The sequence below is a fragment of the Lepisma saccharinum genome, chromosome 4 (assembly GCF_977018435.1).
Source record: "Lepisma saccharinum chromosome 4, izLepSacc3.1, whole genome shotgun sequence".
Lineage (NCBI taxonomy): Eukaryota > Metazoa > Arthropoda > Insecta > Zygentoma > Lepismatidae > Lepisma > Lepisma saccharinum.
The window spans coordinates 73,135,180-73,160,706 of NC_139232.1; the positions used below are offsets into that span (position 1 = coordinate 73,135,180).

The window sequence follows — 25,527 nt, forward strand, 5'->3', positions numbered from 1 at the left end:
TCTGTTGATCCATATTCCAGGCTGATAAGAAGACGGATTCATCTTCAAAGGTGGACAAAGGTGGAGGGGGAGATGCTTCCTCGGGTAAGTGAAATTTGTGGTAAAACATTTTGTAACCTGTTTATCAAACTACTTCATATTCTTATCTAACAGTTTGGCATTGCTGATTTTTGTAAAGAGGGTAGTAGATTTAGTAGATTAACCTTTAGTATATGGAGCCTCGCTCACGTTTTTAACCTCTCTAGATGGGATCTTTTGAAGGGCATGCTTTTGAATCTGTGAAATACCAAAAAAGTCATAGCTCAAGAATTAATCATCGTAGAGATATGAAATCTTTTTTTTTTTTTTCCTCTCAATGACAGGGCTGTTAGCGGAGATGAAATTTATACATTGTGCTTCCCATTAATAAGTGTTTAAGGAAGAAGAGAGAAAAAACAATTGTGGCGACCACAATAGACCAAAGTGAATGAAAAAATTGAGTATGTAGCAGTGATACATTCCTAAAAGCATGCAAAGTTTCATTGAAAATAGGCTGATACTTCTCGGAGAAAAAATAACAATAATGTATGAGAGCGGCAGTGTTGATAGCTTCCGGAAACAATTTCGGGAATTTCGTTACTAGCACATGAGTAGATCAAATTTGGAGGGAAGCTTGAAAAGAAGGATATGTAATGTCCGTGCCCCAATATTGAGAAGAAAAATAATAAAACTGAAATTGCTCAAAATTTACGAAAGGTGTAATATTGGCAAATTTCGAAAATTGGGCCTTTGCCCTTGGGTTCCGCACTAAACCCCTACTTGCATCATGTTGTTGAAGTGTTGTTTTGTTCTCATTATTACATGTACAAGCGAAATGCAAATCTATGTTTTCTTCTTGGAAGTGGTTGAAGTTTATTGATCTTTGCAGGAAGAAATATCTTATGTCTGTCTCAAGCTTCACATGATTTTAACCACTACACATTTCTTAACATATCTAAGGTGCACGAAAAACTTACGACCCATCGTTCAGGATTCTGTCAACTGTTTCAAAATTTCCATTTTTCTCACAAACATTTTCCATGCCAGTAGTGCAATTTCTACTTTTTCTCCAGAAAGTATTGGTTGGAATTAACCACCAATCCTGGCTGATACTTTTTGGGAGTCTGGGTGTTGCACAGAATATGTAACACTTCTGCAGTATAAATATCCTGGAAATTATGCACCGCACATAATTTTCTTAGTTTATGCAACAGCATTTTGTGGAGAAATGGATTTTGTGATTACTCGTTAAAAGCATGTATATTTTAAAGCCACACACTGGAATATTACTGTGGTATGATATCAGTGGAAAATATATATATGTGTGTGTGTGTACATTAAATTTCACATATATTCTATATTACATTGACTTGTTTCAATTTCCATAATCAGAAATCAGTAAGAGTATTAATCATATTTGTATCGGATTGGCTCAGTCCTAGTTCTCATTTGGAAAAAAATGTGGGCAAGTTATAACCCTCTGCCCACAAATGCATTGAATGTGCTGGTAACATTGCAACTGATGTCATGCCTGGATTTGATTGGCTGTTATGCTCAGAGCCGCCAGGAGGAAACGAGCACGGTTTGTCTTGAGGCATCGGTTACGGGGGAAAGAGCGGTGTAGCTCTGACTGTAAACGTGTATGGTAAGTGTGGCGATATGATGGGGAATTTACGTAGTGTGGTTCCTTTAAAAATTCTATAGTTTATTTGTTCATTTCTTTACCCTATATTAGGTTTTTGTTATTCTAACTTCTAATTAAATTAATATTATTTTGGGTATTGAGGAACCTATTGTTAGAATTCTCGGTTGTATGGCCGCATTCACTATACACGCATTGACCCCTAATTACTCGTCAATTTAAGTTGTAGAATATAAATTTCAGTTGCATATCATACAGTTGTGTGATTATGGACATATAAAGAAAGGGAATTTATTTACCTTTTGATTGTTACAATTCTATAAAAGTACTTTGCACTGTTAAAATAATAAGGATCCTGCTTTATGCAGTTGAGGTTGAGCATGTTGAATATGAGTAAATGGGCCTTTTTTACAGCTTAGTTGCAAAGTGGAGCATCAGTTGAAATTTAATCAATGATACCAACCTATAATTTTCCGTAATTTCATGGAGTCTTAAATATCTTAGCAATTAAATAAAATGTATAAATTTTTAAAGTTTTGCACAGATATTATATGAAAAGTGAATTTGGGGATTAAATGACAGTTCCTTTAATATTCTGATTATCTGATATGTGACATTTATAAATATTTAAAATAAAATTGGCAAGATTAATATTTGATACTTTACTTCTAATGGAGTATTTACATATTAAAGTTTGTAAATATTGTGAAAATTTTAAGTATTATATCAGTGGAAATGAAGAGTGTTGATATTGGTATTCGTTCAAAGTGTTATCGGCTCAGCCCCACCTGTACCATGGTTTTCAAAGTACATTTGTGACTAAAGTTTCTTGCTCTAAAGCAAATTCTCAAACATTAATAAAGGAGATAACATAACATAACCCGTGGCTCAACAGCCCTGGAAAGGTCTTGGCCAATCCACCGACTGCCAGTCTCCCTGCCACAATCCTACCTAGAGGTGTGGAGATCTTCAACCAGTAATGGGGTGACGTGGGGTCAGCATAGTGAACCCCAACCGTTATAGGAGATATCCATGACTGGATTATGCTACTCACTTGTAGCTCCCCAATTTCCTCACTATGGTGGGTTGCCACCGGTTCTATACACAGTAGAGGTCTGCACGGGCTCGGGCCAGGCCCTCGGGCCGGACTCGGGCCATAAATAACCAGAACTTCTCGGGCTTGGGTCGGGCCCGGGCCTCGTGGCTATTTTGTTAGCGAATATTGTCATCGAAAAATAATTTTTAATTATTGAAATTATGGTTTACTTCGAGAATGAGAATACATTTTTTTATAACAGCTAGTTAACGAAGTACAACAGTGCCCATTTTTTTTTCAAATGCTGAATTGGAAAGTAATTTTAATTATGTTTTCGGGCTCGGGCCGGGCTCATGTTTACTTATTATCGGACTCGGGTCGGGTTCGGGTTTCTTTTCCTCGGGCCGGGCCGGACTCGGGCCTTACAATTTAGGCCCGTGCAGACCTCTAATACACAGGCTGAAAACCCAGAGACTGGACCCATGCTGCTTCGCAGTCGGAGTCCAAAACACAGTGCTTTAGAATGCATGGCCACGGATGAGGACTATAAAGGAGATGGATATATCAAATTTATAAAACAACCATTCCTAGTGCCATCAAATTTTATGTTGTTACTTTAAGTTTCATATTGGTCCATCCATAAATAGCACTGATGCACTTATTGTGTTTCTTTCAGGTTCAAACGAGATGCAGTCAGAAAAGGGAAAACAGACCACTGCCTCAGAAAACAAAGAAGCTAAAAAAATTTCCTCCCCTGCTGTCAAGAAGACACCTCCTTCACAGCGTGACAGTGAGGCTGAAAGCATTAGATTAACAAGAACAGCACTTAAAAATTTAACCACAGCTCCTACACGAAGAGGACGAAGAACCGTGGCAGATTCCAACAAGCTTTTAATGTCGCACGACGTGGCAAATGGAATTGCCACCAAGAGGAAACAGAATGTGGAAGCTAAGAAACCTGATAAAGAAAACAGCAGCCAGTTAAAGAGTGTTCAGATCAGGTTATCAACGGAAGAGGTTGCGGAGTATGTCAAAAAACAAGGGGACAATAGTGACGATGATGATGTGGGTGCAGATTTTGCCGAAAGCATGGAAACATCATCACATGGCAGTGTTGCTTCAGATCGCGAAGATGAAGAATCTGCTGGCATGGGAGAGACAGGTGAAATATCAAATGATACGCTTCCAGTGGAAAGCAAGCAGTATGACGTAAAGGAATATGAAAAGAAAAGAAGATCCCCAGTTGATGATGAATCAAGTGATGGAGAGGAGTTTGTTGTAGAAAGGATTTTGTCAAAGCGGTACAATATAAATAAGAAACGGAATGAATATTTCATCAAATGGGAAGGCTATGGAAGGTAAATATACTTTTATTAAAATATAGGTTAAATTTCACACACAATACTTTTAATTTCAGTATTTTATTTGACATATATGTACAAAATCATATATACAAATATTATTCATTTGCATATTATTGGTATTCCAAAAATTAGATTAATATGAAGACTCAACATTACCAACTCAACTTAAAGTTTTGGTTTTAACATGGAAGTCAACAAATTTAGCCAATTTCATGCACATTCTAGTACAAAAATTTAATTTCTATAGGAATACATTTGCATCCCATCAAGGAATGTTGATATACAAATAGTCAATTGATGTCTTTAAAACACTTTTTTTTTTTTTCAAAGAAAAAGAAAGATGTGTTTTTGAGAGTTATGTTTTTAAATTTCAGCATTTTATTCAGCGTATATTTTACAAGGTCAGTCAGATAGATATTAGAAATTTGCATATTATTGTTGTTGAATTTGTTTTAAGTCCACTTTATGCACAGTATGGCTAATCGAGACTGGACCTACAGTTTAAAGTGCAATCCGAACTACTATGTGCCTCCACTAGGTATCGAACCTGAGACACCTTGATTACAAGGAAATTTGCATATTATTTGTATTCTAAAAATTAGAATAAAGTGAAGAAGCTTTTTTGTTTGTTTTTTAAAAAAATCTAAATTTGAATATCACAGTCATAATGAATTTCAAATTTAATCTCAGTAAAGCAGAAGAGAATGACAACAGTTTGATCTCTCTAGATCAAATAGTTTTTGATCAGCACCTGTCTAAAGATTCCAAATGTTGCCAATTTTTGCTTTTTTGAAAGTGGATAATAATTAAGAGCCCCCAAATATGAAAAATCTAAACCCTAAAGGTTCAAAAATATTTTTTATTGGTTGATTTGACACTGAATGACCCAGTTGCCAAACTGAAAACTTGGTCAGTAAATTGTGCCTCAAATAAAAGAGAAAATAACAATGTATGAAAAACATAAATGCTATTTGTAACTTTGTTAGTGATTAATTATTATATTTAAAAATTAATAGCATTTGCAGTTTATTTCAAACTCGTAGCAGTTAGTAAAACCACTTTGTCTCAAATTGCCCTCTCTTGGACCACTTTGTCTCAAATTGCCCTCCCTTGGGTGTTTATAAAAGTGATACATACAATGTTATTTCATTGTCCAGAAAAAATGTACATATTCATTAAAAACCATTTTTATCACTACTTAATTGTATTCAATAAATACGTAGAAACTAGTACTCACTTTTATCCGCGAAGCTGTTTTTTCTTTTTCGATTAATTTCAGTGGCCACTGCCACCATCCTGTGCTTCACAGCAAGTTCCAACGAGGATGGTGGCAGTGGCCACTGAAATTAATCAAAAAAGAAAAAACAGCTTCGCGGATAAAAGTGAATACTAGTTTCTCCGTATTTTTATACTACCGCGTCTCTCTTTTCCCAATTATGAATTAATTGTATTCATTCAGTATTTAGCAACTTCAGTTTGTTGTGTAAGATCAATAGGACTTGATTGGGAGTTTGCAATGAAAACTACTCTTTTTGACAAGTTATATCTCAGAAATCAACATTTTCCGTTTCATTAACAGAAAGAAAGTACATACTATCCAACAAGAAATTTGTGAACTTCTCTTTGGGAGTTCACTGCTGTCCATCGAACACAGTTGCTATCTAGTCATCCAAAGCAGTAAAAATATGTGCACCAAAAATTCTAGTCTGGCATTTTGCGACTGGCAACTGTTAATTTCAAACAGTGTTAGTTGTCATATGCCTTTTAATACCACACAGCATGGCTTAAAAGTAATAAAAGCTGAATTTACGACCTGCCAGTTGAGGAAGGTAGAGAAGGAAAAAGTGGGTGTGGATGAAGGAAACTGTTGTATGACGGTATCAGAATGAGTACCATCATAATGTGAATAATAAAATTATTTTTATTACTCGAAATTTTCGATTTGAGGTCGTATTTGGTACTTTATATTAGCAGAAAATTAATTTGCATCACTTTGGCTTAGTTATAACTGAAGTACGTATGTAGACTTCAAACATTTAAAATATTTTTGTAATTTTGCGAGGTAATTTGGTTTGTATTCAATAATATGCTAACCGAAAATTGCCAATTTGTGCATAATCGCACATATGTTTGGTTTCTATAGATTTATTTTGCTCTTTCATTGATATTTGGGCACAAACATGTATTTAAAATGTATTACTAACATGTACAAATCATTTAATATAAGTTTTGGCAGAATTTCGACGATAAAGATACGATTTGATAAATTGAGCGCCTTGTATAGTGATCCTAAAGCTGTGAAGTAATCCTAAACTTGGAAACATAGCCAACTCATATAAAGGGAAAAATCTAAGTTGCGCGTAAATAACCTTTTTCCCACCAAAATTGTAAAACTTAAAATAACTGAAAAAGGTGAAAATAAAATACGTAAACATGTAATTAAATATTGTAATATCTATTTTATTGCATCTAATCTATTTTACAAGCATTTAATGTATAATAACTGTACAATTCAAAATTTGTAACTTGAAATGTATCCGCAAGTTTATATTCTGTGAAAAAAGTTGTAACAGTGTGAGTTCGGATACACTGCTTCATCTAAAAGATCGCCTTTGACCATAATGGAGTCGAAAAATTTGACAAGGACATAAATTGGATCTATTATTCTTAAAAGAACAAGATTCGTCCGATAAATGTGATTATTTTGCCACATAAACAGCAGTAGCGGTTTTGATCTTCGGAAATTCCGTGAAGAACTTTAAAAAAGTGAAAGAACTTGAAAATAATGAACGGTTACAAAGTCGTAATAATGGCAGCCATTTTCTCACGCAATTGAACTAAAAGATAAGTATTTATTACATGCATGTAGCTACAAATGAAAGGCCTAAAAAGTTAACTTATAAAAGGTTTAATCTGAATTTTGAAAGTTTCTTAAACTCATATAAGCGTTTATAAATATAATTCGTCTGGAATTGTGCTTCGTTATTTCAAAGCGTTACGTGAAAATTATCTTACAAAAATCTTCGCAAGATCGCAAGTAATTACAAATAATAATAACTTGACTTGACATCTTAGCAAACGTGAAGAAAAACCTGAAATGTGTAGAAATGAAACGTTTTGCAAGTTAATGCTTAGTTCTTGCTGAATGTTCACTGAATGATGTGTAAGAGTATGTGTTTCGACTTTGTTAATATTTTTTATAAAATACATAAGTCTTTTATACTTGATATGTGATAATTTTCCTTAATTCCTTCGAAAGTTAATACTGATATTAGTGTTGCAATTTCATTTATGTGAAAATTTGAGTTGAATTTTAGGTAGCTGATAATGTAAAATTATAAAACAATTTTCTTTAATTTAATTTCTTTTAATATAATTTTGATCTCGACCGTGTACTTAGCCGAGGAAAGAAGGTCGTGATAAATAGATTGATGAGACTCATGTTTAGTCTCAGTTATTATTAAAGTAACTGAAACTCAATTTTGTGTTTTTTAAAAAAAAAAAAGTCTCATAAAAGTCAATTCGTCTCTGATAATATAGATTAGTGAGACTCATTTTGTCTCTTAGTTGATAAGAGCTAAATTGTCAAAAATTATTTAATGTTGTAAATTTGTGTTTAACTTGCTAGTCTGTTCCAATATTTAAAAATGCCGGAAACAGTTGAGAGTAATATCACACTGGCGGACATTGTGGGGTTAATTAATGCACAAAACAAAGTGCAAGCAGAACAAAATAGTAAAATAGACACTGCTTTGCAAGCACAAAATAGTAAAATTGACTCTGCTTTGCAAGTGCAAGCAGAACAAAATAGTCTGCAAGCAGAACAAAATAGAGATATTAAGACTGCTTTGCAAGTACAAGCAGAACAAAACAAGAAGGTAGACACAACTTTGAATGCATTAACCGAAGCACATAAGGCTCATACCAAAGAATTTAAAGACCTTAAAATTGATATAAGTCAATTTAGAAATGAATGCATGCTTAGGTATGAGAAAGTTGAGAAAGATTTGCATGCTCTCGACAAGAAAATGAAATTAGAATTAGTGTCGTTGGCAGAGGATGTTGATAACAAAATTGAGAGTGTAATTGAAGATCTGTCAAGGCAATTTGACACAAAGCTTGATAGATGCTTTAGAGCTTGTGAAGAGAATGATATGTCTCTGTGTACAGTTAGGAAGGATATGGGGCATGTGCACACTGCGTTAGATCAATTGCAGTTGTCTAGACCTCTTGGGAATATGTTAGCTAGGGGTGATCATCAAGATAAGTGTGTTGTTGATTCTGATTCCGATGACGCAGGTCATGTTATCATGTCTTCCAAACCTTCACCTAATTTTACCAATGAAAGCGAAGTCCATGATTGCCTACATGAGACTGATACTGTACAAAATAGTGACATGTTTAATGATGGTGCAGTTACTTGTTTAAATGTTAACATCAGAAAGGCCATGTCACTGATCGAGTCTAGTCTAACAACCATGGTCAATAATGTACTGACTCCAGTTACGATCAGAAAAAATATGACATCAAAAAATGTAAAGTTGAATTCAGTGCAGGGTGATTTTCATGAGCTTGATGCTAGACAGGTAGATTTAAATCGTGAAAGCCATGAAGGTGTAAGTAGACCTAGTGTTGATTACGTTCCACATGACTACAATAAATGTAGACACCTTACGGGTGCAATTTCTGATTCGGAAACTGATTGTAGTGTCAACTCAGTTCATGATAGTACATGTGTAGATGATGGTCCGTATAGTAATACTAGACTAGCTAATAAGCGAAATAAGTTAAAGCATGACAAGTTAACTAGTAGGGTTGGACAGAATGTAAGCAATACTCCTCACATAACTCCTCCGACAAATGTTTCAAACGTTAAACATTCGGAAGTTGATCCGTCGAATGAGACATTGAAGGTTAGGTATAAGCCAGTAATTAAGCCGCAAGATTTGAGGCACTTTCCTCATTTTGATGGTGTTTCCGCAGACATTATACCATCTGAATTTTTAGAAAAAGTAGAGGAAAACTTGGAAATTTACAATATACATGAAAGTGAGTATATGAATTATTTACCTAAATTACTCACAGATTGTGCGCGTACCTGGTACATTGAAAATAAATTAAAGTTTAAGACTTATGCTGAATTTAAAACAGATTTCTTATCCCATTATCAAAACGATAGGTGGAAATCTGTAAATTTAACTAAAGTTCTAAATTCACCTTATGACAAAGACAGCAAAGAGAACTTATTGCAGTTTGCGAATAAGAATTACAAAAAATTGAAATCTATACAACCACATGCTGACGAAGCACATCTTATTGCTCAGTTATCTTCATTGTTACCTTACAAAATAAGTGAACACTTGGTGGTGAATAATATTCACACACTGAGACAGACATTGCAAGCCATAGAAAATTTTCAATCGTTAAAAAATAATTCAACTAGGTATATGGATTCTAGTAAAACTTATGGTAACCAGAAGAATAAATCGAAGGTAGCTAATGTGTCTATGTTTAAGGAGCAAAATGACCGAAGTATGTTTAACAAAAATGGGTTAAGAAACTTAAGGTCTAATAATGAGGTTGGATCTGCTCGTAAATCCTATGCTAATGGTAGGATATGGGTAAGAAATGATCAGATTTCTAGAAATGTGAATTTGGGTTCGAGGCAGGAAAACTCTTAGATGCTCCTGATACAGGAGGTGTCTTGAGCATCAAAACGATTGAAAATCCTCCTTTCCCAAAAGCTCAATATAATGCTCACTCAAATGAAATAAATAATAATCATCATTGTGATTTAGGTGAGTTCGTTCCTAAGTTAGGAGATCATCAACTACTTGGTGACAGTATGTTAGTTAGGTATGCCAACAGTATTTTGGGTTACAAATGGAATATGAATGAATCTGCTTCCAGATTCATAGGTTTGTGTGTCTCGGGACAAACCATTGATGATCTGCATAGGCGTGTCTCAAATGCTAAGAATCTCTCAGACAAAATATTGGTCATGATAGGTACCAACGATTTAATTAGGAAACGTAGCTTCGAACAAATGCAAATGTCTTTCAGCAAACTCTTGAATACGTTGAAATCTAGATGTGCTGAAATTACGATACTATGTTTGCCACCTCTTCCTAAATATATGTCATCTCCTCATGAACAATTGTGGCAGACATGGAATAATTTTAATCTATATTTGATGTCATTGCACGACGAGTCTAAAGTAAAAGTTTACAATATAGCGCCTTTGTTCTTCTTAGAGAATGATAACATAGATAATTCTTTGTATCAGAAATTCCTTGGTCATCCTTCCAGAGGTAGAGTAGATATGATACATTGGAATTATGCGGGAATGACTAAGGTTAAACAATTTTTGTACAGTATGGGTTTTGGTAATACACCTTGTACTGCAAATGATAAAGTGGGTAGAGATATAAAAGTGCAAGCTACCGTACACAATGTCAATGTTAGTCATTTTAGTGATGCAAACAGCATTGAATGTTATCCCGATGAGAATAACGTTATGTCTTTTCAGAAAAACTAACAAGCGACCTTTGTTTTAAAGTGGGTGATGAAGGTCAAGTTAATAATCCCACTATAGATAACATGAATTTAGGGAAATGGGAAGAATTTCATAACAGTGATGAATATGAATCAAAAGAAATTCCAACACCAATAAATGCTCTTGGCAGTAACACACTTACTGCAAAATTAAAAGTTTTAATTTTTGATAAATTTTATGCTGCTCTCTGTGACACTGGCGCAGAAATTAGTCTGCTCTCCAATACTGTTTGGAAAGAAATTAATATTAAGGCTAGTAGACCCAGCCTCACACCTGCGGATAATGTGAAATTGGTAGATTTTTCTGGTAATAAGAAAACCAAGGTATTAGGTATGGTTAAACTGATCATTCAAATAAGTAATTTGCAATGTTACGTTCAGTTTTTGGTGGTTCACAATTTACAAGTGGATATCATTTTGGGATTAGATGTGTTATATGCACTTCAAGCATCATTAAATTTTAAAGATCAAACAATAACATGTGGCTCCGATGAAGAACGCACTTTCGCGCGCTTCATGCCAATAATTGAAGATGGCAATAATTTGTCTTATTTTGAGTGTTCTCATGTCAGTAAGTATAATAGCTTGGAGGATAAGTCCAAGTTCAACCTGCATAAGTTTGAAGAGTACATGAATAAGGCTCATTCGCTCACAAACGAACAAAAAACTTTGTTCATAGAGTTACTACTCGAATATCAAGAAATATTTTCTAATAAGCCTGGTTTGTGTAACGATTACGTTCACAAAATGGTTTTAGATACAGATCTACCTATTGTAGGCAAAAATTATCCTATACCTTTTGCTTATAGAGATCAAGTGCGTGAACAAATAAAAATCATGCTTGATTGGGATGTTATTGAGTTGTCTAATTCAGAATATCTGTCTCCACTTTTAGTAGTTCCTAAATCTGGGGGAGGTATACGTTTATGTGTTGATCTCAAAAGAGTAAACCAGCATGTTAAGCTTATTCAAGTACATCCCATAAAGATACAAGAATTATTAGTTGAATTCCAAAATTGTAAATACTTCACTTCGGTGGATCTTTTGAATGCTTTTTGGCAAATTAATCTACATCCTGACAGCAGAAAATATACTGCGTTTATGTTCGAAGGTATCCTATATCAATTTAAAAGAGTTGTATTTGGTTCAGTAAATGGTACAGCTGTATTCGTCGATGCTTTAAATCGTGTGCTTAAGGACTGTAGAGATTTCGTGGTAGTTTATGTTGACGATGTTATCATAAAGTCTCAGGATTTTACATCTCACATAATGCATGTAAGAACAGTTCTTGAAAAATTGAAGCAGTCAGGCATGACGTTGAAACTTGAAAAATGTGAGTTTTGTAGATCAGAAATAAAATTTTTAGGTCACATTATTACTTCCCAGGGGTATAAGAAAGATCCTAAATATGTAGATTCCATTGTAAATTTGCCTGTGCCCAATTCAGTTAAGCAACTGCAAAAAATCTTAGGTTGTTTTAATTGGTTGAGCAAATACATAAAAAATTATGCCATCATAGCACAACCTATGTATGACTTGTTGAAGGCTGGTAAGAAATGGCAATGGAATGACCAAGCTTCTACAGCTTTTAAAACACTAAAAGATAAAGTTAGTGAACAAGTTCCTTTATCTTTTCCTAACTTTTCACACACTTTTTATGTACAAACTGATGCATCAATAATAGGTATTGCAGGATACTGCTATCAGCTGATTGATGGTGACATTAAACCTCTCGGTTTCGTGAGTAGATTGCTCAGGAGTTATGAAAAATCATACACTTCTACAGAATTAGAGGTTTTAGCAATATTGTTTACTATTGATAAGTTCTGTTCACTATTGAAAGGCAGACATTTCATTATCATAACTGACCATAAGGCACTTACCTGGTTAGAAACGGCGCACACATGGAATGCACGTTTAACTCGTTGGTTTGTACAATTACAACAGTATTCATTCCAAGTACAATACTGTAAAGGGTCGGAAAATATAATTGCTGATGTTCTAAGTAGAACATTTCCGATGCAAGAAGGCCTCTTGTATCATGTAAATTCTTTGCAGTTTAAGGAAATATTAGAATCTTTCATTAATATTGATGATTTGATTGTAGCACAAGAAAAAGATGATGAATTGAAAGAAATTAGGCAATATATTTTGCACTCTTCAATTCTTAATGATAATCCAAGAAGTAGGACTTGGAAAGAGCGTTATCTTCTAAGAGACAATATTTTGTGTGTTAGAGACTTTCATAACGTTCAAAAAGTTAGAATTTGTGTTCCAATTACATTAGTGGGTTCAATTTTGAACAAATTTCATGACTTATCGGGACACTTTGGTGCTAGTCGTACACTTTCTCAAATATATAGATACTTCCAATGGAAAGGTATGAAGAGAGATGTACAACAATATGTAGCAGACTGTGATGTATGCATTCGTACTAAACCGAACAAGCATCCGTCTAAACATTTAGCCAAAGTACACATTACCGACAAGCCTGGGAAAATATTGTTCATTGATTTACAAGGTCCATTCACCATGGGTCCTAAACGTGAGCGTTTCTTATTTACTATATTGGATGCAGCATCCAGATATTTAGTGGCATATCCAGTGACAAACAGCAATGCTGTTACGGTACTGAATAAATTGTGCCAAGTATATTTTGTACATCTGGGCATTCCAGAAAAAATAATTTCGGATAATGGACCACAGTTTCGTTCATGTCTTTTTAATTCTAAAATGAAAGAATATGGTGTCAAACTTATGTTTACTCCACCTTACCACCCTTCATCCAACATGGTTGAACGGTATCATTCGGAACTTAACCGTTTAATGAGAGTATTGTGCATAGATAACCATGCTAAATGGCCCCAGCAAGTATCCATGGCTTTGCATTGGTTAAACAATGCTATCTCATCACAAACTGGTTTCGCTCCGATAGAGTTAAGGTTAAATAAGGAACCTAACCTACAAATAGGAAACGTCATTTTTGATGATATTACACATCAGTCATGGAATGACAAACTGCTTATGGCTCAGATTAAAAGTCATGCAGCTAGATCAAATAAGTTAAAGAAATTGAATAGTAAACAACAAGATAAGATATCAATTTCTTCTGGAAATCTTGTTTTTATCAGAAATAGACAAAGAGATATGGATGATAATCCAATTAAGAAATATTGTTTTCTGTATGAAGGTCCATACTTATGTATAAAAAACTTTAGTGACTCTCGAATATCTGCCTTACGTTGCAGTGATGGGATTCTTCAGGAAAACATTGCTATTGAACATGTAAAATTATGGAAATGTTCCAAAGACAAGAAAATTTCTTGGTTGAACACTTTGCGTAATGCGAGTAGCACACATAAAGATATAGTGCAAAATGTACTTGATCAAACAATGCAAGAAAAAAATGTTATTTCTTCATCTGTCATTACAGATGCGTGTACAGTTTGTTCTTGAAACAAACTTGCCATTATAGAGGTTAGCCAAAGTCGGTAGTACACCTCGTACAAGAATTTAAAATGTGCTTAAAAAACTCTGGTAGTTACTCCATACTTTTAAAGGTTGGCCCGTAAGTGGTAGTATACCTTGTGCATGAAATAAAATTGCATTAGATAACTATCATAGTTATTTAATTTTTTTTGGTTGGCCTATAAATGGTCGTACTTTAAATATATTTTATTATAGTAATAATTACATTTCGTTGTTAGGATTTACCTCATGGGCAGCGAGATACTAAATAATACATGAAACAATTCAGTGCATAAATGTCACACTTTAGCAATAATTGATTGTTGAACTGTGATAATATGTAATTGTATGCCTATTTGTCTAAGGTACAAGTTACTCAAGTTTTGGTTTATAATACCCAGGGAATGATACCAAAAATCCAAATGCTAATTTTAATGTGAATTATTTTGAGTTATTCGATTCCATAAAATGAATCAAATACTCACTGTGTGTTGCAAAAAGTAAGCCAAGAGATCCATGAGTTGATCCGAGCTCGTTGCACATGCGGTTATGCCATAGAGCATAAAAACTTGGGGTAGGTTCACGTAAAAGGCAATAAGTAAGTCCTATAGTGCCACTCAAGAAACTGAATATGAAAAATGTTATTAATATTTTTTGTCAATATTATTGAGTATTAACCATTTTATTCTAAATGGCGAAGGTTGACAAAAAACTTAATATGAAAAGTGTATAATTTTATTAGCATAGGATATTGAATGGTACATTTTCTTCAAAAGTTGAAACCTTACTCGAGCGGTTTCTTTTTGTATGATTAGATTAAGTGAGTAATAAGACATTATTTGTACTGGGCAAGCGAGTAGTACTGGAAAGTTAAGATTGACTCCATGAAATGTTTCGCATACTGAATAGTATCTGGCTTTTTGGTGTGTTGATTGCTCAAATAAGTTACATTCGCATCTGATAAATGGTCATGCTACTTGAGATAGCAGTGTATGCAGTGTTGACATTAAGTATACTCTAAAATACTGATTTAAGTTTCAATCGAAAGTTTTCTCACGTCCACAGCAGTGTGAAGTTCCTCTCAACAAATTTTTGTTCAGAACAGTATAAATCTGATAGGTATTTCTTGTTTGTCTATATGTAATGAACATTAACCATCTATCTTGAATGGTGAAGATTGGTAACAATTTTGTGCAGTAGCCATATTATGAGTGGTGAAGTTTGTGGGTATTCTGTCATATAAACGATGGATTGTAATAATTTCATGTTTTGTATTCGTTTAACTAAAGTGTTGATGTATAAATTTTTGTAGCTTACTTTACTATAAAGGTAGTAGCTACAAATGTGTCAACGTACTAATCTTTGCTTTTGTTTGTCATTTGACACCTAATACTTAATATGCTATTAAACTTCACCATAACTTAGAAGTTTGAACTTCATTTTTCGTGTATTTTAGTATAACATTATATCACATTAATAATGGTTCAACTTAGAAACATGTTAAAGTTTCTTAATATACAATTTATTTAATTTTGTTCTTTACATCTATTCAACTTGAATATGGTTATATAATATTTGTAGCTCACTCATAGAAATGATGAGCTGGAAATTTCTTAATATATAGGTTGTAGGCATGGAGCCATTCAATGTTGGTATTGTATTGGTACTCTTTTCTTTTAATTATCTTGGTTTCTTTGATATAAAAGATCTTATTATGATCTCATGTGTTGTTACAACTTTAGTAAATTGTAATTAATAATAGTTTGGCGTGGGTAAGCCCATTGGGCGCCAGTATGACGGTATCAGAATGAGTACCATCATAATGTGAATAATAAAATTATTTTTATTACTCGAAATTTTCGATTTGAGGTCGTATTTGGTACTTTATATTAGCAGAAAATTAATTTGCATCACTTTGGCTTAGTTATAACTGAAGTACGTATGTAGACTTCAAACATTTAAAATATTTTTGTAATTTTGCGAGGTAATTTGGTTTGTATTCAATAATATGCTAACCGAAAATTGCCAATTTGTGCATAATCGCACATATGTTTGGTTTCTATAGATTTATTTTGCTCTTTCATTGATATTTGGGCACAAACATGTATTTAAAATGTATTACTAACATGTACAAATCATTTAATATAAGTTTTGGCAGAATTTCGACGATAAAGATACGATTTGATAAATTGAGCGCCTTGTATAGTGATCCTAAAGCTGTGAAGTAATCCTAAACTTGGAAACATAGCCAACTCATATAAAGGGAAAAATCTAAGTTGCGCGTAAATAACCTTTTTCCCACCAAAATTGTAAAACTTAAAATAACTGAAAAAGGTGAAAATAAAATACGTAAACATGTAATTAAATATTGTAATATCTATTTTATTGCATCTAATCTATTTTACAAGCATTTAATGTATAATAACTGTACAATTCAAAATTTGTAACTTGAAATGTATCCGCAAGTTTATATTCTGTGAAAAAAGTTGTAACAGTGTGAGTTCGGATACACTGCTTCATCTAAAAGATCGCCTTTGACCATAATGGAGTCGAAAAATTTGACAAGGACATAAATTGGATCTATTATTCTTAAAAGAACAAGATTCGTCCGATAAATGTGATTATTTTGCCACATAAACAGCAGTAGCGGTTTTGATCTTCGGAAATTCCGTGAAGAACTTTAAAAAAGTGAAAGAACTTGAAAATAATGAACGGTTACAAAGTCGTAATAATGGCAGCCATTTTCTCACGCAATTGAACTAAAAGATAAGTATTTATTACATGCATGTAGCTACAAATGAAAGGCCTAAAAAGTTAACTTATAAAAGGTTTAATCTGAATTTTGAAAGTTTCTTAAACTCATATAAGCGTTTATAAATATAATTCGTCTGGAATTGTGCTTCGTTATTTCAAAGCGTTACGTGAAAATTATCTTACAAAAATCTTCGCAAGATCGCAAGTAATTACAAATAATAATAACTTGACTTGACATCTTAGCAAACGTGAAGAAAAACCTGAAATGTGTAGAAATGAAACGTTTTGCAAGTTAATGCTTAGTTCTTGCTGAATGTTCACTGAATGATGTGTAAGAGTATGTGTTTCGACTTTGTTAATATTTTTTATAAAATACATAAGTCTTTTATACTTGATATGTGATAATTTTCCTTAATTCCTTCGAAAGTTAATACTGATATTAGTGTTGCAATTTCATTTATGTGAAAATTTGAGTTGAATTTTAGGTAGCTGATAATGTAAAATTATAAAACAATTTTCTTTAATTTAATTTCTTTTAATATAATTTTGATCTCGACCGTGTACTTAGCCGAGGAAAGAAGGTCGTGATAGTTGCTACTCTAATGCTAGTGTGACCTGAAGCAGGAACCAGTCTGCTTGCCTTGAATTCCTTTTGTTTCTTGGAAACTGGTGAACACAACTAACTTTCTCCCCTATTTTTATGGAATGTGCAATATGGAATAACCTTAAACCACATGTGTGCAACAATTGTATCAGAGGAGTGCACTGGGGTTTTGTGCAAGTGTTAAAATGTACTAGCACTTATGATCAGAGGTGCAATCACGAATTTTAGTCTGGGGGAGTACCAGGATAAACATACTACCAACAATAATAATAATGGCATTATTATTATTACTAGTGGTAGTAGTAGTAGTATCAAAAACGTTATTATCCTCATAAATTACGCAAAAAGGGGGTAGAAGTCTGTACTAAAGCATTTGTTTGGAACAAACTGTTTGAAATATTTTTTCAACACAGTCAATTTCACATTAGCTAATAATGAAAAACAAGGACGCAAACTGTATTTTGAATGACAGAAAATGAATGATAAATGCATTCCAAAGATAATTATTTTTGTACATGTAACATATATAACTTTCATTTACAACATACATTTTATACATATGCAACATGGAGTGACATAAAATAAGAAAACACATACACAACATGCTAACATTAATTGTGTATGTATTCAAAGTTTATTCAATACATATATACAACACATATTATTTAATACATTACAGAAAACAATCACATTGCAAGCGAAGCGGGCAAGAAGATTTTTAGATCCAATTTTTGCAATTGGAAATAATATTGATTTAATAGGGCACAAATAATTTCACTGGTGCCATGGCATTCTCTTTTTTTACAACTTTTTTCATTTAGATCGCTCGGCATCCATGGCCGACTCCCGCCACCCTCTAGCTATGGCTCTGAACCTGACTGTACCGAGATAAGCAGGGTTTGCGAGCAAGAAAATTTTGCGAAATGTATTTTAATATGCATAAGATTTGAAATCGAAGGGGGCAGTTGCTCCTCTGTGCACCCTCTTCAGGTGCCCTTGCCTCCCTATTGCCCCTAATAGGGTGCAAATAATATCACGGTGCGCCAAGGCATTCTCTCTTTTATTTTTACAACTTTTTCAATTTAGACCATTCGGCACCCATGGCCGACTCACGCCACCACCTAGCTACCTATGGCTCTGAACTTGACAAAACTGAGAAAAGCAGACATTGCAAGCAATGCGAGTGAGAAAATTTTACGAAATTTACTTTTATTTCCATAATTTGAAATCGAAGGGGTAATTCTCCTCTTTGCCCCCCCCTTCCCTGCAGGTGCCTTTCGCCCTCATAGTTCCCCCCCCCTAGAATTGACTTCCGTCGAAGGTTGGGGCAGTGCAATGCCCCCCCCTGTGGTTACGGCACTACTTATGATTCAACACATGATAGCACCAAGTCAATTGTGCTATTGAATTTTCTTGAAGTCTGAGTATGTGTAGTTTATTGTTGTACTTCTCCTCTGTTTCTTTCTAATTTTATAAAAATAGTGCACCCCATGAAGTAAGCCACACGAGACTTCTTAAATGACACTTTAAACACCTTTTTTATTTATGCATTGAAAATTTGTACATTGGCACCCATGAGTGAGTATATGTGTTTGTAAAATAATTCTTGTGCTAATTTTCAGCTCAGAAAACACATGGGAACCGAAGGACAACCTGCAGTCATGCAAGCATCTCTTGGCGGAATTTGAAAACAAATGGGCTAGAGCGAAGCAAAAAGTTGAAAATTATGGCAAAGCAGCACTTACCAAGTCTCAATCAGCACCCAAGTCACCAAGCAAAACTTCAACACCACCCACGGCACCAAAACCTCCGAAACCTGAGAAGCCTGTTGTGAAGAAGGCTAGTACGCCTGCACCGCAAACGCCCGTTCAGAATCAAACAACTCCTGTTACAAATCCGTACTACAGTGGGTATGTATTGCCTCATTCTATTCCTTGTAGCTATTATGTGGCTTGATGTTTATATGAAACTAACTTTAACCAGCTATAATTTCAGGCCGTCTATTGATGGGGAATTCTGGTAATTGTGCAGGAATTACTGGTATAGGAAATTGTGTGTGAAATTTCTTTCCAGTCACCTAGTAATTCCAATCTTATGAAATCTAGACATTCATATTGATACTTGCCACAGTTGGTTTTATTTTATTTTTAGCTCGGAAGCAGATAATATTTAATGTACTGAAAGAAGGACTCACTCATTCCTGATTTTTTTTACTTGTATTACTAGAGGCACATATTTTTGGTAAAGAAAAAAGAAAAAAATCTGTACAAAAACAGTCTATTTTGGGTTCAAAAGCGATAAATGAAATAAAATTTTCATGTTATAGCGGTGAAAAATTGGATGAAAAGTGGTATATAAAAAGACATTTTGATTTTAAAATTGTGAATATAATTCTAAAATTGATTTAAAGCTACACTTATTAGACAAAATTTAACATTTAACTTCTAATAGCACATTTATGTAGTTATCAGACTTTTGTTTATTTCTGTGTAAAGGAGTTAATTTTTGCTTCTCCAATATTAACAACAGAATTATTCAATTTTCCGTGAATTGCATAATTCACAGGATAATTCTGACCTCAGAAGGTGTCGCATCTGTAAATAAACCCTAAATTTCGTGTTTAAGAGTTAATTTCGCATTATTTCGTGACAATACATGGTTTCAAAAACATGAAAAATTAACACTACAATGTGTTTTTGACATTTCGTTTTTCGTCAAAAACGAAATATGCACATTCCCATCTTTTCGGGAACTTGTTGTACCATTACTTGGCAAGCTTCTGTTGTTTTTTTTAGTTTTGATGCATGCTGCTTGGTGCACCATTTTTACTGGCTTGTCTATTGCATCATCTGCCTACAGATACAGTAGGGAAAAATCTAGGCATGCTGTGCCAGTCCACTGTCTATGTTCAATTCATGTGGAGAGTGCATAATTGCATGTGCTTCTCTACTGTTTGTGTCAACCAGAACGTGAGCTTATGTCTGATAGATACTTTCTTGATGTTGTGTTTTGGGTGGGGGCAGCTGGTGCTGAGAGTCACCTAAGGTGAGTGTGCACCTTAGTTGCAGCAGCAGTATCAATTCTCCCAATAATTATGCTCATTTTTGCATACAACATAATGCTAATTGTATTGTCAATCCTAGCGTTTCACATTATTATTTTCGGGCTTGACAGGGAAAATTTGATTAGTAGGATCTCTATTGTTCACTTCCTCTTTTATTGGAAACATTACATGAAGGGTCAGGGGAAAAAGAAACAGGTTAGTCAATTTTCTGTTTTAAGCAAGGTGTTCTTTCAATCCTAGATGAAGAATGATATGGCTGAGAGGTATGAAATGGGGAAAGAATCATACACCTCAGTACCAACTTGCTTGTTTCTCATTTCATACCTCTCAAGTCATGCCTGTCTTCATCTAGGATCGAAAAAACACCTCGCTTAAAACAAAAAATTGACTTACCTGTTGTTTTTTTTTCCCTGACCCTTTATATATTCTTTTGTTTGTTATAATGAATCTCCTTTCATGTTTCTCTGAAAAGTAAGGCTTGGTCTTAGGTAGATTGAGGACCAGCGTAGAGAGGAAAGTCTCGAGAGATATTTTAGGTCGCTTTTAGACTGAAGCGACAAGCGACACATGTTGCTTGGGAACGAGCCAATCAACAGCAAGGTTTCACACCTTAGCAACATGACAGGCCACACAAGCCTGCATTCAATTGGTGAAATCTTCAAGCGACACATGTTGCTTCCATGTGAAATCTTCCTTAGTTTTATTTCAAAATATTGAAAATAATTTAAAGACTTTCTTATGTGTATAAGGAGATATATCTTAAACATAAAATTTAATCTCTCAATATGGTTTAACCTTTAGCTACACAAGCCTCTTTTGCATGTAATCAATCCCCTTGCTGCCCGAGTGGATTTTTAGCAAAATGCAGAGTTTTATAAAAATTACTGTAGATCGGACGCTAATTGCCGTAGACAGACAAATGATATATATAATTTTACTCGGAATGAACCATAGATTCGAACTATATAAAATTTATGCAGACACAGCGTATATATGGATAAACCTGAAAATACCAAAGTTTTTGAAGAAAAAATATGGGTTCCACCCCCACCCCGACAAAAAGTACAAGACATTGTAACAATACACATGGAAATAATCACTGGAGTGTTAGGATCACGAAAATAATTGCACTATTATCATATGACCAATAGATAGGCACAAATTTTTGGTAAATAAAAAAGCAAAATTTCGGTACAAAAACAGAGTCGATTTTGGGTTCAAAAGCAGTAAATAAAATAAAATTTTGGTGTTATAGCGGTGAATAATCACATCAAAAGTGCTATAGAAAGGTGACATTTTGGTTTTAAAATTGTGAATATAATCCTAAATTTGATTTAAAACTGCACTTATTCTACAAAATAAACTTATCCCTTCTAATAGCACATTTATGTAGTTACCAGAGTATTAAGTTTATTCTTGTGTAAAGGAATCAATTTTTGCTTCTCAAATATTTACAGCAGAATTAATCAATTCTCCATGAAATGCATAACTCACAGGATACTTCAGACTTTAGAAAGAGTCTTGTCATTATATAAACGGTAAATTTCATGTTTAAGAGTATATTTTGCATTTTGCAGTTCATTTCGCATTATTTCGTGACAAAAGAGGATAGAAAAATGTACCTCACACCTTTCAGAAACATGAAAAATGAACATTACAGCATGTTATTTCATATTTCGTATTTTCGTCAAAAACGAAATTTGCATGCCTCTACCAATCGAACATGCCCGACCCTGTGGCCGAGTGGTTAGCACATCGCGCTGCGACGCCAAGGGTCCCGGGTTCGAATCCCGGTCGGGCTTGGTTGTTTGTGAATGTCCATTCATCAATTTCATCATTTCATCACTCATCCTCATCTTCGCAAATTAGCCAAGAGGCACAAAACGTGAAGTAAAATAAACTAAATCAATCAATCAATCAATCAACCAATCGAACACGACTTGTACACCCAAAATGACATGTCTGCGTGCCACTGACTCTTTCAGAATATACGTAAGTGCACATTTGATCAAAAAGTCATTGGAAAAGAAGTACAAATATGATGTATTTTGTACTTTCCTCTGCTGCTGCAGCTCCCATGCTTGGTCTGGAGCCACAACTCTCACTGATAATACTCCATAAAACACGGCTCCAGACACAGCGGCACATCACACGTGATGCAGCGGCACCTGCTACCGCGTTTTGTTCGTGGCCTGTACAGTGCACATTGTCGCTGTTCTTTACAATTTTTGGGAAATTAGCGGAAATCACGGACCTCGTAGCAGATGGTGTTCTGGCCCCAGATGGTCGGGGCTGTGCTGCTGCTATCGGGTGCCTGGCCCGATAGCCAGGATAGCTAGAACGCTAGTCAGGAAAGGGGTGACGAAAGTGTGAAAAATCTTCCCCTTTCTTGCATCTGCGGCACCTTTCTATTTTTAGACAATGCAGGTCATATTGCAGCAACTTGAAAAACATGTGCTTGCAACAAAGACCTGTTTTCGTCTTGCTTTCGAATTTTTCTTTGTAATAGCGCAGTTTTCCTCAACCCCTCTTCCCCCCTCCCCCCCCCTTCTTTGTGGCGACACGAGGAAAATTCCTTATGACCTTTGGTACCGAGAAGCAAACTTTTCACCCGTCTAGTTTCCAGTCGTGGAAGAAGAGAATTGCTAAGAAATCCGGCGTTTGTTTGACAGAATTATTTTCCTTTGTGAGGAAGTCATACAAAAAAAGCCACCATTTTCCTGCCTTTTTTGTTTGACACCACGACGTGCAAGAGTCATAATTGTTTGATATGTGTATTAACAATAATGTAAAAGAAGAAAATCGCAAATCCAGCCAAAAATAGCGACATTATAACGTAAAAACTACGAGCATGCTAGAGGATCTCAATCGAGATGCTCAGGATGCAAGGGGTTACATGTAGGATCTCGTTCGAGACACTCGGGATGCAAAAGGTTAATGAATAAAAATGAGTTTTAAAGTATTTCAATAATCACTAGAAGGTTAATGTTTAAAATTTACTAAGTTGGTTAATTTTTGTTCAACAAAGTTTGGTGCAATAACAATTTTTTGTGGATAAAAGGTCATGTTATCCCGTTGTTACAACTTTTAGAACTTTATGCACAGTCTGAAATTATAAAAAGCAAATTTACCTTGCATCATTCATATTTGTAGGTAATAGTTTTGCAACAGATGTAAAGCTTTTATGATTGCCATTGTGTTTCCCACATTAGGGAATTTTTCAGCTTGTAAAAAATGTTTATTTTCTTTCACCAAGATACATGGCAAAAGTAGAACAGTAGTTTTGCTGTCAGTTGTTTTCCCCTCTAAAGGAGATGTCCTTCCCTTCCACACTCAAAGCAAGACACCAAATGCTCAGGCTTTTACGACCCTCCCATGTAATGGGAGAGATACCGTCAAAATTTTCCTTTTTGGACACAAAAAGAAATGCCCTCAATTTGCAGTGATGTGTGGGTTGCTGTGGACTCCTCATAAGGAAGGGAGATGCCATCACATGCCTGGGAGTGGCCACTCAGAAATGTTGTGTGTGACGGTTGCTCTTGCAAATCCCACTGACTCAAGCCACACAAGCCTTATGTGCTTTCTCTACTGACTTGCTGAAAACAGTAAGGGAGGTTGCTCACTTCTAAAAGTGGGAGCTAAAAGTGCGAGCCACAGTTCAATGCGAGAGACTGACTGTAGGCAGAAACACTGGTCTTTACATGGTAACATTTGATGTTTTAGAGATAATGTTCATTCAATAAATATAATAACAATTAATTTCATAACAGATTTATTTGGGTGTGCATATGCAAGTGTGTGAATAGGCATGATGGGTTGTTGCATTTGATGTGTTTGGCAAGTATAGTGGTGGGTTTATGCATGTTAAACTGGCTTGTTTAATGCACACGAACATTGAAGTGCGCAGTGGAAGATTTCTGTCTTAAAGGTCTACTTATTTATTTGTTATGGGGCAGCTATGCTATTCGAATGTACAGATATAGCACAGATACAACACTGTTCCAAATTATGCAAGTTTATTGACATAATGTGCAAGCACAATTACACTACATAAAGAAAGATTGTTCGATGATAAACTCGCTGAAATAAACATTGTCTTATCACTTGGCCAGTTTGATGTATATTAGTTTAACTAATTAATAATAATGAACTAAATCTGTCTTTTGACTGTCAAGTCACTTCTTCACATAGTATAGACAAGAAAGATGATGAACAAAATATAATTGAGTGAGTGAGTTTAAGATCGGAACTTAAAACATTATGGAAAGTACTTATCCTTCTCCTCCGTATCGTGGTTCCTCGGACACCTTCATCAAGTGTCTACCTTGAGGAAAACAACTTCCTCTCTCTGGGTCAGAATCCAAAATGTGCTGCCTGAAGGGCTGCGAGGTTACACCGAGGCTTCCTTATTACGTCATTGTGTAACCGATTCTATTGACCTCTGGTGCAAAATTAATAATGATTCCATCAATCTGGCACAAATGAAACAGAAATATAACAAAATGACGGCTCCGTGCGCACTACGGTCCATAGTTTGATTTTTTTTTCATCTGTTACGTGTTGCTGGATTTATATATATTTTTATATATATATATATATACAGTGGCGTATGCAAGGGGGGGTTACGGGGTTTAACCCCCCCCCTTGAGCTTTTGAAATATTATGAAAAATGCTGTGGAAAAAATAATAATGACCAATTTATCACTGTCAAGGACCTGCGACAGTACTACTACTACTACTAATAATAATAATAATTTGAATTATTATTCCCATGCAGCACGGAGAAAAATACAGCATTCCAAACAAGCGTCTTTAAGAGTAAATGCCTTGAAAATAAACACGAATTCTTGAAAATAATATATAAGGGCAACTATGATTTTAAAGAGCAAAAAAGTTGTTTTGTATCTCGGCTGCAACAATGTTCAATGATCATGTATTTTTTTGTGTGAACAATGAGCATTAACTAAAGAAAGTTCTTGGTTCGTTGAAAGCGGCTAATGTATAGACAAAGGCTAGGCCAAC

At 34.6% G+C, this 25,527-nt stretch overlaps 1 protein-coding gene across 1 annotated transcript in view; it reads left to right on the forward strand.

Annotated features, from left to right (window-relative positions):
• Positions 1-25,527, forward strand: part of Chro (chromodomain-containing protein chromator) — an 88,798-nt gene that overhangs the window by 40,749 nt on the left and 22,522 nt on the right. The window contains exons 6-8 of the mRNA XM_083120741.1: positions 21-84; positions 3,373-4,054; positions 19,064-19,351. Coding sequence (XP_082976867.1) covers positions 21-84; positions 3,373-4,054; positions 19,064-19,351 — 1,034 coding nt within the window. The remainder of the gene's footprint in view (positions 1-20; positions 85-3,372; positions 4,055-19,063; positions 19,352-25,527) is intronic.